The following is a 10,843-nucleotide window of genomic DNA, read 5'->3' on the forward strand; positions in this document are numbered from 1 at the left end:
TTTGGGATATTTCGGTTTTCTGTCAGTTTGGTGACACCGGGGCTGTTTTGGGGTAAAAATCGGAGTTTTTGGGGTTCCCTTTTCGCCCCCGCAGAGGTGGAGCAGGGGATGGGGGTGCTGAACAGCGGGGTCGTGTCGGGGTTTGGGATATTTTGGGATATTTCGGGATATTTTGGGATATTTTGAGATATTTTGGGATATTTCGGTTTTCTGTCAGTTTGGTGACACCGGGGCTGTTTTGGGGTAAAAATCTGAGTTTTTGGGGTTCCCTTTTCGCCCCCGCAGAGGTGGAGCAGGGGATGGGGGTGCTGAACAGCGGGGTCGTGTCGGGGTTTGGGATATTTTGGGATATTTCGGGATATTTTGGGATATTTTGAGATATTTTGGGATATTTCGGTTTTCTGTCAGTTTGGTGACACCGGGGCTGTTTTGGGGTAAAAATCTGAGTTTTTGGGGTTCCCTTTTCGCCCCCGCAGAGGTGGAGCAGGGGATGGGGGTGCTGAACAGCGGGGTCGTGTACGCCCTCTGGGATTACAGCGCCGAATTTGGGGACGAGCTCTCGTTCCGGGAGGGGGAACCGGTGACCGTTCTGCGCCGGGAGCCCCCCGAGGAGCTGGAGTGGTGGTGGGGGTCCCTCTATGGCCACGAGGGATACGTCCCCCGCAACTATTTTGGGGTGAGGAGGGGTCTTGAGGGTCGGGGAGGGGGTCCCAGGGGTCTCCTGTGGGGTTTGGGGATTTTGGGGAGGGGTCCTATAGGGGATAAATCCATAGGGGAGGGGTCCTGTAGGGATATTTTGGCTCCTGCTCTTTTGGGGTGGGGGTCCCACAGCCCCAGAGGGGTCCCACAGCCCCCAAATCCTTTTGGGTTGGGGTCCCAGGGGTCTCCTGTGGGGTCTGGGGATTTTGGGGTGGGGGTCCCACAGCTCCAGGGGGTCCCACAGCCCCCAAATCATTTTGGGTTGGGGTCCCAGGGGTCTCCTGTGGGGTCTGGGGATTTTGGGGTGGGGGTCCCACAGCCCCAGAGGGGTCCCACAGCCCCCAAATCCTTTTGGGTTGGGGTCCCAGGGGTCTCCTGTGGGGTCTGGGGATTTTGGGGTGGGGGTCCCACAGCCCCAGAGGGGTCCCACAGCCCCAGAGGGGTCCCACAGCCCCCAAATCCTTTTGGGTTGGGGTCCCAGGGGTCTCCTGTGGGGTCTGGGGATTTTGGGGAGGGGTCCTATAGGGGATAAATCCATAGGGGAGGGGTCCTGTAGGGATATTTTGGCTCCTGCTCTTTTGGGGTGGGGGTCCCACAGCCCCAGGGGGGTCCCACCTCTCCCAAATCCTTTTGGGTTGGGGTCCCAGGGGTCTCCTGTGGGGTCTGGGGATTTTGGGGAGGGGTCCTATAAGGGATAAATCCATAGGGGAGGGGTCCTGTAGGGATATTTTGGCTCCTGCTCTTTTGGGGTGGGGGTCCCACAGCTCCAGGGGGTCCCACAGCCCCCAAATCCTTTGGGTTGGGGTCCCAGGGGTCTCCTGTGGGGTCTGGGGATTTTGGGGTGGGGGTCCCACAGCTCCAGGGGGTCCCACAGCCCCCAAATCCTTTTGGGTTGGGGTCCCAGGGGTCTCCTGTGGGGTCTGGGGATTTTGGGGTGGGGGTCCCACAGCCCCAGAGGGGTCCCACAGCCCCAGAGGGGTCCCACAGCCCCCAAATCCTTTTGGGTTGGGGTCCCAGGGGTCTCCTGTAGGATCTGGGAATTTTGGGGTGGGGGTCCCACAGCCCCAGGGGGGTCCCACAGCCCCCAAATCCTTTTGGGTTGGGGTCCCAGGGGTCTCCTGTGGGGTCTGGGGATTTTGGGGTGGGGGTCCCACAGCCCCCTCATTTTTGGGGGGGGGTTGGGATTTTTTTGGGAGGGGGTCTCAGCCCCTCCCTTTTAGGGTGAAATTTTGGGATTTTTTTGGGTTTTTTTTGGGGTGGGGGTCTCACCCCTCCCCTCCCTTTTAGGGTGAAATTTTGGGATTTTTTTGGTTTTGTTTTTTTTTTTGGGGTGGGGGTCTCACCCCTCCCCTCCCTTTTAGGGTGAAATTTTGTGATTTTTTTGGTTTTTTTTTTTGGGTGGGGGTCTCATTTCCCCTTTTCTCCCCCAGCTCTTCCCAAGGGTGCGACCACAGAAGAAAAAAATCTGAGGGAGGGGCGAGGAGGGGGCGTCCTGGACCCCTCCCCCCAAATTTCGGGCTCAGCTCCTTTGTTTTCCCCTCCCCCACCCGTGGTGTCCCTGTCCTTTAATTTTGGGATTTTTTGGGAATTAAAAAAATAAATAAATAAAAATTCTTTTGGATGCTCCAGGTTGGTTTTTTTTTTTTTTTTTTTGGTTTTTTGGTTTTTTTTTTTTTGTTTTTTTTTTTTTGGGGAGGGGGTTGGGGGGTGGGGGGGGTGGGATGTGGTGACAAATTTGGGGACGCACAAAGAGTGACCCAAGGTGGTACCGAAATAAATTTTATTTCTTTTATTGTCAAGGGAACGTTTTCCTGTTCCTCCCCGGCCCCCACCTGAAAAAAAAAAAAAATAAAAAAAAAAAAAAAAAAATAAAAAAAAAAATCCTTCCCTGAACCCAAAAAAAATCCAGCTGGGAATGTGGGGAGGGGTCCTGGAAGGGTCCTGGGGGAATTTTGGGGGGTCCTGGGGGTATTTGGGGAGGTCCTGGAAGGTCCTGAAGGGATCTGGGGGGTCCTGGGGGAATTTTGGGAGGTCCTGAGGGAATTTGGGGGAGGTCCTGGAAGGTCCTGGGGGAATTTTGGGGGGTCCTGGGGGTATTTGGGGAGGTCCTGGAAGGTCCTGGGGGAATTTTGGGGGGTCCTGGGGGAATTTTGGGGGGTCCTGGAAGGTCCTGGGGGAATTTTGGGGGGTCCTGAGGGAATTTTGGGGGGTCCTGGGGGAATTTTTGGGGGTCCCCGGGGTATTTGGGGAGGTCCTGGAAGGTCCTGGGGGAATTTTGGGGGGTCCTGGAAGGTCCTGAGGGAATTCTGGGGGGTCCCGGGGGTATTTGGGGAGGTCCTGGGGGGGATTCAGGAAGGTCCTGGAGGATCCTGGGGGGATCCAGGGTGGTCGTGGGGGGATCTGAGACGGTTCTGGAAGGTTCTGGAAGGTTCCAGGAGGTTCCGGGATGACTCTGGAAGGTTCTGGAAGGTTCCAGGATGACTCTGGAAGGTTCCAGAAGGTCGTTCCCTACTTGCCGGCGATCAGGGGGTTCCTCAGGACCACGATGACCGAGTGTGGGATGGATCTGGGGGGTTCTGGAAGGTTCTGGGATGGTTCCGGGATGGTTCCAGGAGGTTCCAGGATGACTCTGGAAGGTTCCGGAAGGTTCCAGGATGACTCTGGAAGGTTCCAGAAGGTCGTTCCCTACTTGCCGGCGATCAGGGGGTTCCTCAGGACCACGATGACCGAGTGTGGGATGGATCTGGGGGGTTCTGGAAGGTTCTTGGATGGTTCTGGAAGGTTCTGGGATGGTTCCAGGAGGTTCCGGGATGGTTCCAGGAGGTTCTGGAAGGTTCCAGAAGGTCGTTCCCTACTTGCCGGCGATCAGGGGGTTCCTCAGGACCACGATGACCGAGTGTGGGATGGATCTGGGGGGTTCTGGAAGGTTCCAGGAGGTTCTGGAAGGTTCCAGGAGGTTCCAGGATGACTCTGGAAGGTTCCAGGAGGTTCTGGGATGGTTCCGGAAGGTTCTTGGATGGTTCTGGAAGGTTCTGGGATGGTTCCAGGAGGTTCTGGAAGGTTCTGGAAGGTTCTGGGATGGTTCCGGAAGGTTCTTGGATGGTTCTGGAAGGTTCTGGGATGGTTCCAGGAGGTTCCGGGATGGTTCCAGGAGGTTCTGGAAGGTTCTGGGATGGTTCCAGGATGGTTCCAGGAGGTTCTGGAAGGTTCTGGGATGGTTCCAGGAGGTTCCAGGATGACTCTGGAAGGTTCCAGAAGGTCGTTCCCTACTTGCCGGCGATCAGGGGGTTCCTCAGGACCACGATGACCGAGTGTGGGATGGATCTGGGGGGTTCTGGAAGGTTCTGGGATGGTTCCGGGATGGTTCCAGGAGGTTCCAGGATGACTCTGGAAGGTTCCGGAAGGTTCCAGGATGACTCTGGAAGGTTCCAGAAGGTCGTTCCCTACTTGCCGGCGATCAGGGGGTTCCTCAGGACCACGATGACCGAGTGTGGGATGGATCTGGGGGGTTCTGGAAGGTTCCAGGAGGTTCTGGAAGGTTCCAGGAGGTTCCAGGATGACTCTGGAAGGTTCCAGGAGGTTCTGGGATGGTTCCGGAAAGTTCTTGGATGGTTCTGGAAGGTTCTGGGATGGTTCCAGGAGGTTCTGGAAGGTTCTGGGATGGTTCCAGGAGGTTCCGGGATGGTTCCAGGAGGTTCTGGAAGGTTCTGGGATGGTTCCAGGAGGTTCCAGGATGACTCTGGAAGGTTCCAGAAGGTCGTTCCCTACTTGCCGGCGATCAGGGGGTTCCTCAGGACCACGATGACCGAGTGTGGGATGGATCTGGGGGGTTCTGGAAGGTTCTGGGATGGTTCCAGGAGGTTCCGGGATGGTTCCAGGAGGTTCTGGAAGGTTCCAGAAGGTCGTTCCCTACTTGCCGGCGATCAGGGGGTTCCTCAGGACCACGATGACCGAGTGTGGGATGGATCTGGGGGGTTCTGGAAGGTTCTGGGATGGTTCCGGGATGGTTCCAGGAGGTTCCAGGATGACTCTGGAAGGTTCCGGAAGGTTCCAGGATGACTCTGGAAGGTTCCAGAAGGTCGTTCCCTACTTGCCGGCGATCAGGGGGTTCCTCAGGACCACGATGACCGAGTGTGGGATGGATCTGGGGGGTTCTGGAAGGTTCCAGGAGGTTCTGGAAGGTTCCAGGAGGTTCCAGGATGACTCTGGAAGGTTCCAGGAGGTTCTGGGATGGTTCCGGAAAGTTCTTGGATGGTTCTGGAAGGTTCTGGGATGGTTCCAGGAGGTTCTGGAAGGTTCTGGGATGGTTCCAGGAGGTTCCGGGATGGTTCCAGGAGGTTCTGGAAGGTTCTGGGATGGTTCCAGGAGGTTCCAGGATGACTCTGGAAGGTTCCAGAAGGTCGTTCCCTACTTGCCGGCGATCAGGGGGTTCCTCAGGACCACGATGACCGAGTGTGGGATGGATCTGGGGGGTTCTGGAAGGTTCTGGGATGGTTCCAGGAGGTTCCGGGATGGTTCCAGGAGGTTCTGGAAGGTTCCAGAAGGTCGTTCCCTACTTGCCGGCGATCAGGGGGTTCCTCAGGACCACGATGACCGAGTCCCCGCGCAGGAACATCTTGGAGATGTAGCGATCCTTGTTGACGGGTTTGGATTTCTTCTTGCCTTTGCCGCTCTTGGGCACCTCGGTCCACATCTCCTTGACGTTCTCCAGCACCATGTTACAGTGCCTGGGGGGGGGAAATGGGATTTTGGGGGGAAAATGGGAGTTTTGGGGGGGGGAAATGGGAGTTTGGGGGAAAAATGGGAGTTTGGGGGGTGGAAATGGGAGTTTGGGGGAAAAATGGGAGTTTGGGGGGAATAAATGGGATTTTGGGCAAAAAATGGGATTTTGGGGAAAAAAATGGGAGTTTGGGGGGGAATAAATGGGAGTTTGGGCAAAAAATGGGATTTTGGGGCAAAAAATGGGAGTTTGGGGGGGAAAATGGGATTTGGGGGGAATAAATGGGATTTTGGGGGGAATAAATGGGATTTTGGGGGAAAAAATGGGAGTTTGGGGGGAATAAATGGGATTTTGGGGGGAATAAATGGGAGTTTGGGGAAAAAATGGGAGTTTGGGGGGGAATAAATGGGAGTTTGGGGGGGGAAAATGGGATTTGGGGGGAATAAATGGGATTTTGGGGGGGAATAAATGGGATTTTGGGGGAAAAAATGGGAGTTTGGGGGGGGGAAATGGGATTTTGGGGGGAATAAATGGGATTTTGGGGGGAATAAATGGGAGTTTGGGGAAAAAATGGGAGTTTGGGGGGGAATAAATGGGAGTTTGGGGGGAATAAATGGGAGTTTGGGGGGAATAAATGGGATTTTGGGGGAAAAAATGGGAGTTTGGGGGGAATAAATGGGAGTTTGGGCAAAAAATGGGATTTTGGGGCAAAAAAATGGGAGTTTGGGGGGAATAAATGGGAGTTTGGGGGGGGAAATGGGATTTTGGGGGGAAAAATGGGAGTTTGGGGGGAATAAATGGGATTTTGGGCAAAAAATGGGATTTTGTGGAAAAAAATGGGAGTTTGGGGGGGAATAAATGGGAGTTTGGGCAAAAAATGGGATTTTGGGGCAAAAAATGGGAGTTTGGGGGGGAATAAATGGGATTTTGGGGGAAAAAATGGGAGTTTGGGGGGAAAATGGGATTTTGGGGGGAATAAATGGGATTTTGGGGGGGAATAAATGGGATTTTGGGGGGAATAAATGGGATTTTGGGGAAAAAATGGGAGTTTGGGGGGAGTAAATGGGATTTTGGAGGAATAAATGGGATTTGGGGGGAAAAAATGGGATTTTGGGGTGGGTTAAAATGGGATTTTAGGGGAATAAATGGGATTTTGGGAGGGGGGAAATGATGGGATTTAGGGCAAAAAATGGGATTTTGCGGGGGAAAAAAATGGGATTTTTTGGGAAAAAGGGGATTTTGGGAGGGGGAAATGGGATTTTGGGGGAATAAATGGGATTTTGGGGAAAAAATGGGATTTTGGGGTGGAAAATGGGATTTTGGGGGGGAAAACCAGGGTTTGGAGGGAAAACCAGAATTTGGGTGAAAAATGGGGATTTTGGGGGGAGAACAGGGAAAGAGAATTGAAGACATGGTGGGGACACCTTGGGGACATTGGGGAGACATTGGGGACACCTTGGGGACACCTTGGTGACACTGAGGACACTGAGGACACCTTGGGGACATTGGGGACACCTTGGGGACACTTTGGGGACACTGAGGCAGCCCTGGGGACACCTTGGGGACATTGGGGACACCTTGGGGACACTTTGGGGACACTGAGGCAGCCCTGGGGACACCTTGGGGACATTAGGGACACCTTGGGGACACTTTGGGGACACTGAGGCAGCCCTGGGGACACCTTGGGGACATTGGGGACACCTTGGGGACACTTTGGGGACACTGAGGCAGCCCTGGGGACACCGTGGGGACACCCTGGGGATACCTTGGTGACACTGAGGACACCGTGGGGACACCTTGGTGACACTGAGGCAGCCCTGGGGACACCATGGGCACACCTTGGGGACACTGAGGACCCCATGGAGACACCCTGGGGACACTGAGGACACCATGGGCACACCTTGGGGACACTGAGGCAGCCCTGGGGACACCTTGGGGATACTGAGGACACTGAGGACACCGTGGGGACACTGAGGACACCGTGGGGACACCTTGGGGACACCATGGGCACACCTTGGTGACACTGAGGACACCGTGGGGACACCTTGGGGACACTGGGGACACCTTGGGGACACCTTGGTGACACTGAGGACACCGTGGGGACACCGTGGGGACACCTTGGGGACACTGAGGACACCATGGGGACACCCTGGGGACACTGAGGACACCATGGGCACACCCTGGGGACACTGAGGCAGCCCTGGGGACACCTTGGGGATACTGAGGACACCGTGGGGACACTGAGGACACCGTGGGGACACCTTGGGGACACCATGGGCACACCTTGGTGACACTGAGGACACCGTGGGGATACCTTGGGGATACTGAGAACACCGTGGGGACACCATGGGCACACCTTGGTGACACTGAGGACACCGTGGGGACACCTTGGGGACATTGGGGACACCTTGGGGACACCTTGGTGACACTGAGGACACCGTGGGGACACCTCGGTGACACTGAGGCAGCCCTGGGGACACCTTGGGGACACTGAGGACACCGTGGGGACACCTTGGTGACACTGAGGCAGCCCTGGGGACACCTTGGGGATACTGAGGACACTGAGGACACCGTGGGGACACCTCGGTGACACTGAGGACACCGTGGGGACACCTTGGGCACACCTTGGTGACACTGAGGACACCGTGGGGATACCTTGGGGATACTGAGAACACCGTGGGGACACCATGGGCACACCTTGGTGACACTGAGGACACCATGGGCACACCTCGGTGACACTGAGGACACCGTGGGGACACCCTGGGGACACCATGGGCACACCCTGGGGACACTGAGGATACCATGGGGACACCTTGGGGACACCATGGGCACACCCTGGGGACACTGAGGACACCATGGGGACACCCTGGGGACACCATGGGCACACCTCGGTGACACTGAGGACACCGTGGGGACACCATGGGCACACCTCGGTGACACTGAGGACACCATGGGCACACCCTGGGGACACTGAGGCAGCCCTGGGGACACCTTGGAGACCTCGGTGACACCTCGGTGCCACCTTGGGGACAGCGGGGACAGCGCAGCCACACCTGTCGAAGGCCTTGACGCGGCCCAGCAGTTTCTTGTTGTTGCGGCAGTTGATGAGCACCTGCGTGTTGTTCTTGACGCTCTGCGTCAGCACCGACAGCGGGCCCGTGTTGAACTCCTCCTCCTCGCGCTTCTGCAGCTCCTCGGGGGTCATCTCGCTCTTGGGCTTGTTCAACAGGCTCCTGGGGACACCGCGGGGACGTTGGGGACGTCACGGGGACACCGGGATATCGTGGGGACACCGTGGGAACAGGGGGGTGTGGGGACACGGGGATCGTTCTCTGGGGTCACCTCGCTCTTGGGATGGTTCAGCGGGGTCCTGGGGACATCAGGGGGATGTTGGGGACACCGGGGGGACGTTGGGGACATCAGGGGGATGTTGGGGACACCGGGGTGGTGTTGGGGACACCGGGGAGACACCGTGGGAACAGGGGGGTGTGGGGACACGGAGATCGTTCTCTGGGGTCACCTCGCTCTTGGGATGGTTCAGCGGGGTCCTGGGGACACCGGGGGGATGTTGGGGACACCGGGGGGACGTTGGGGACATCAGGGGGATGTTGGGGACACCGGGGGGGTGTTGGGGACACCGGGGAGACACCGTGGGAACAGGGGGGTGTGGGGACACGGGGATCGTTCTCTGGGGTCACATCGCTCTTGGGATGGTTCAGCGGGGTCCTGGGGACACCGGGGGGATGTTGGGGACATCAGGGGGATGTTGCGGACACCGGGGGGACGTTGGGGACATCAGGGGGATGTTGGGGACACCAGGGGGACACCCAGGTGCTGCAGATGGGGACACAACAAGGTGGGACACCAGACAGGTTTGGGGACACGGGACAGGGATTGGGACACGGGACAGGGATGGGGACACAGGACAGGTTTGGGGACACGGGACAGGGATGGGGACACGGGACAGGTTTGGGGACACGGGACAGGGATGGGGACACGGGACAGGTTTGGGGACACGGGACAGGGACGGGGACACCGGACAGGTTTGGGGACACGGGACAGGTTTGGGGACACGGGACAGGGATGGGGACACGGGACAGGTTTGGGGACACGGGACAGGGACGGGGACACGGGACAGGGATGGGGACACGAGACAGGGATGGGGACACGGGACAGGGACGGGGACACCGGACAGGTTTGGGGACACGGGACAGGTCTGCGGACACGGGACAGGGATGGGGACACCGGACAGGTCTGGGGACACCGGACAGGTTTGGGGACACGGGACAGGTTTGGGGACACGGGACAGGGATGGGGACACGGGACAGGTCTGAGGACACCGGACAGGTTTGGGGACACGGGACAGGGATGGGGACACGGGACAGGGATGGGGACACGGGACAGGGATGGGGACACCGGACAGGTTTGGGGACACGGGACAGGGATGGGGACACCGGACAGGGATGGGGACACCGGACAGGTTTGGGGACACCGGACAGGTTTGGGGACACGGGACAGGTTTGGGGACACGGGACAGGGATGGGGACACCGGACAGGTTTGGGGACACGGGACAGGGATGGGGACACGGGACAGGGATGGGGACACGGGACAGGTCTGAGGACACCGGACAGGTTTGGGGACACGGGACAGGGATGGGGACACCGGACAGGGATGGGGACACGGGACAGGGATGGGGACACCGGACAGGTTTGGGGACATGGGATGGTGACACCGAGCAGGTTTGGGGACACGGGACAGGTCTGGGGACAGCGACACGACAAGAGCCGACAAAAACGGGGACAGGCCCAGACCAGTCCCGTTCCGTCCCTATTCCCCCATTCCCCAGTTCCGCCTCTCCCGGGTTCCCCCCGCTCACCCCGTGCTCCTCCTTCCCCCGTTTCCCTCCCGATTCTCCCGCTCCTCTCCATTCCCGTTTTTTCCCTGTTTCCCTCCGGATTTCCCCCGTTTTTCCCGGATTTCCCCCGTTTTTTCCCGCCGCTCTCACATGGCTGCCGCTCTCCCGCTCCCGCCGCACTTCCGGGTCACAAGTGAGGGAACCACTTCCGGGTCACAACGTGGGAATACACCACTTCCGGGTTACCGCGGGGTCGACGACCTATGAGATTCGAGGTGGGCGTGGTCGTTGCGGAACGGGGCGTGGTCTTTGCGAAGGGGCGGGGTCTCAAGGGAGTTCGGGGGTCCCGGGAGGAATTTGGGGGAATCCCGGAGGGGTTTGTGGGGTCTCTGAGAAGATTTTGGGGTGTCCTAGAGGGAATTTGGGGGTCCCAGAGGAATTTGGGAGATCTCAGAGGGGATTTGGGACTACTGAGAGGAATTTTGGGGGGGTCCCGGGGGGTTTTTGGAGTCTCGGGGAGAATTTTGGGGGTCTCAGAGGGGATTTTGAGGATCCTAAAGGGAATTTG

At 57.8% G+C, this 10,843-nt stretch overlaps 3 protein-coding genes across 10 annotated transcripts; 2 read left to right on the top strand and 1 right to left on the bottom strand.

Annotated features, from left to right (window-relative positions):
- The first annotated feature begins 109 nt into the window (after positions 1-109).
- On the top strand, positions 110-2,327 carry LOC134057161 (relA-associated inhibitor-like). Its single transcript, XM_062514198.1, has 2 exons — positions 110-676; positions 2,130-2,327. The coding sequence occupies exons 1-2, from the start codon at positions 491-493 to the stop codon at positions 2,166-2,168; spliced, it is 225 nt and encodes a 74-aa protein (XP_062370182.1). The 5' UTR covers positions 110-490; the 3' UTR covers positions 2,169-2,327.
- Positions 2,328-3,145: 818 nt separating this feature from the next.
- On the top strand, positions 3,146-4,758 carry LOC134057158 (uncharacterized). 8 transcript variants are annotated; one of them, XM_062514195.1, is made up of 4 exons: positions 3,146-3,645; positions 3,687-4,237; positions 4,269-4,403; positions 4,446-4,504. In XM_062514195.1, exons 1-4 carry the CDS (start codon positions 3,146-3,148, stop codon positions 4,502-4,504), a joined length of 1,245 nt encoding a protein of 414 aa, XP_062370179.1. The 8 variants fall into 8 exon arrangements, with proteins under 8 accessions (XP_062370179.1, XP_062370173.1, XP_062370174.1 ...); XM_062514189.1 differs by having other exon boundaries at positions 3,687-4,403; positions 4,446-4,758; XM_062514190.1 differs by having other exon boundaries at positions 3,687-3,905; positions 3,948-4,758.
- A 431-nt stretch (positions 4,759-5,189) lies between these two features.
- On the bottom strand, positions 5,190-10,458 carry SNRPD2 (small nuclear ribonucleoprotein D2 polypeptide). Its single transcript, XM_062514197.1, has 3 exons — positions 10,426-10,458; positions 8,473-8,652; positions 5,190-5,426 (listed from the first exon to the last, which is right to left on the bottom strand). Coding segments are annotated over exons 1-3 (357 nt in total). The 5' UTR covers positions 10,428-10,458; the 3' UTR covers positions 5,190-5,251.
- Between the last annotated feature and the right edge of the window lie 385 nt (positions 10,459-10,843).

The sequence above is a fragment of the Cinclus cinclus genome, unplaced genomic scaffold (assembly GCF_963662255.1).
Source record: "Cinclus cinclus unplaced genomic scaffold, bCinCin1.1 SCAFFOLD_322, whole genome shotgun sequence".
Taxonomy (NCBI): domain Eukaryota; kingdom Metazoa; phylum Chordata; class Aves; order Passeriformes; family Cinclidae; genus Cinclus; species Cinclus cinclus.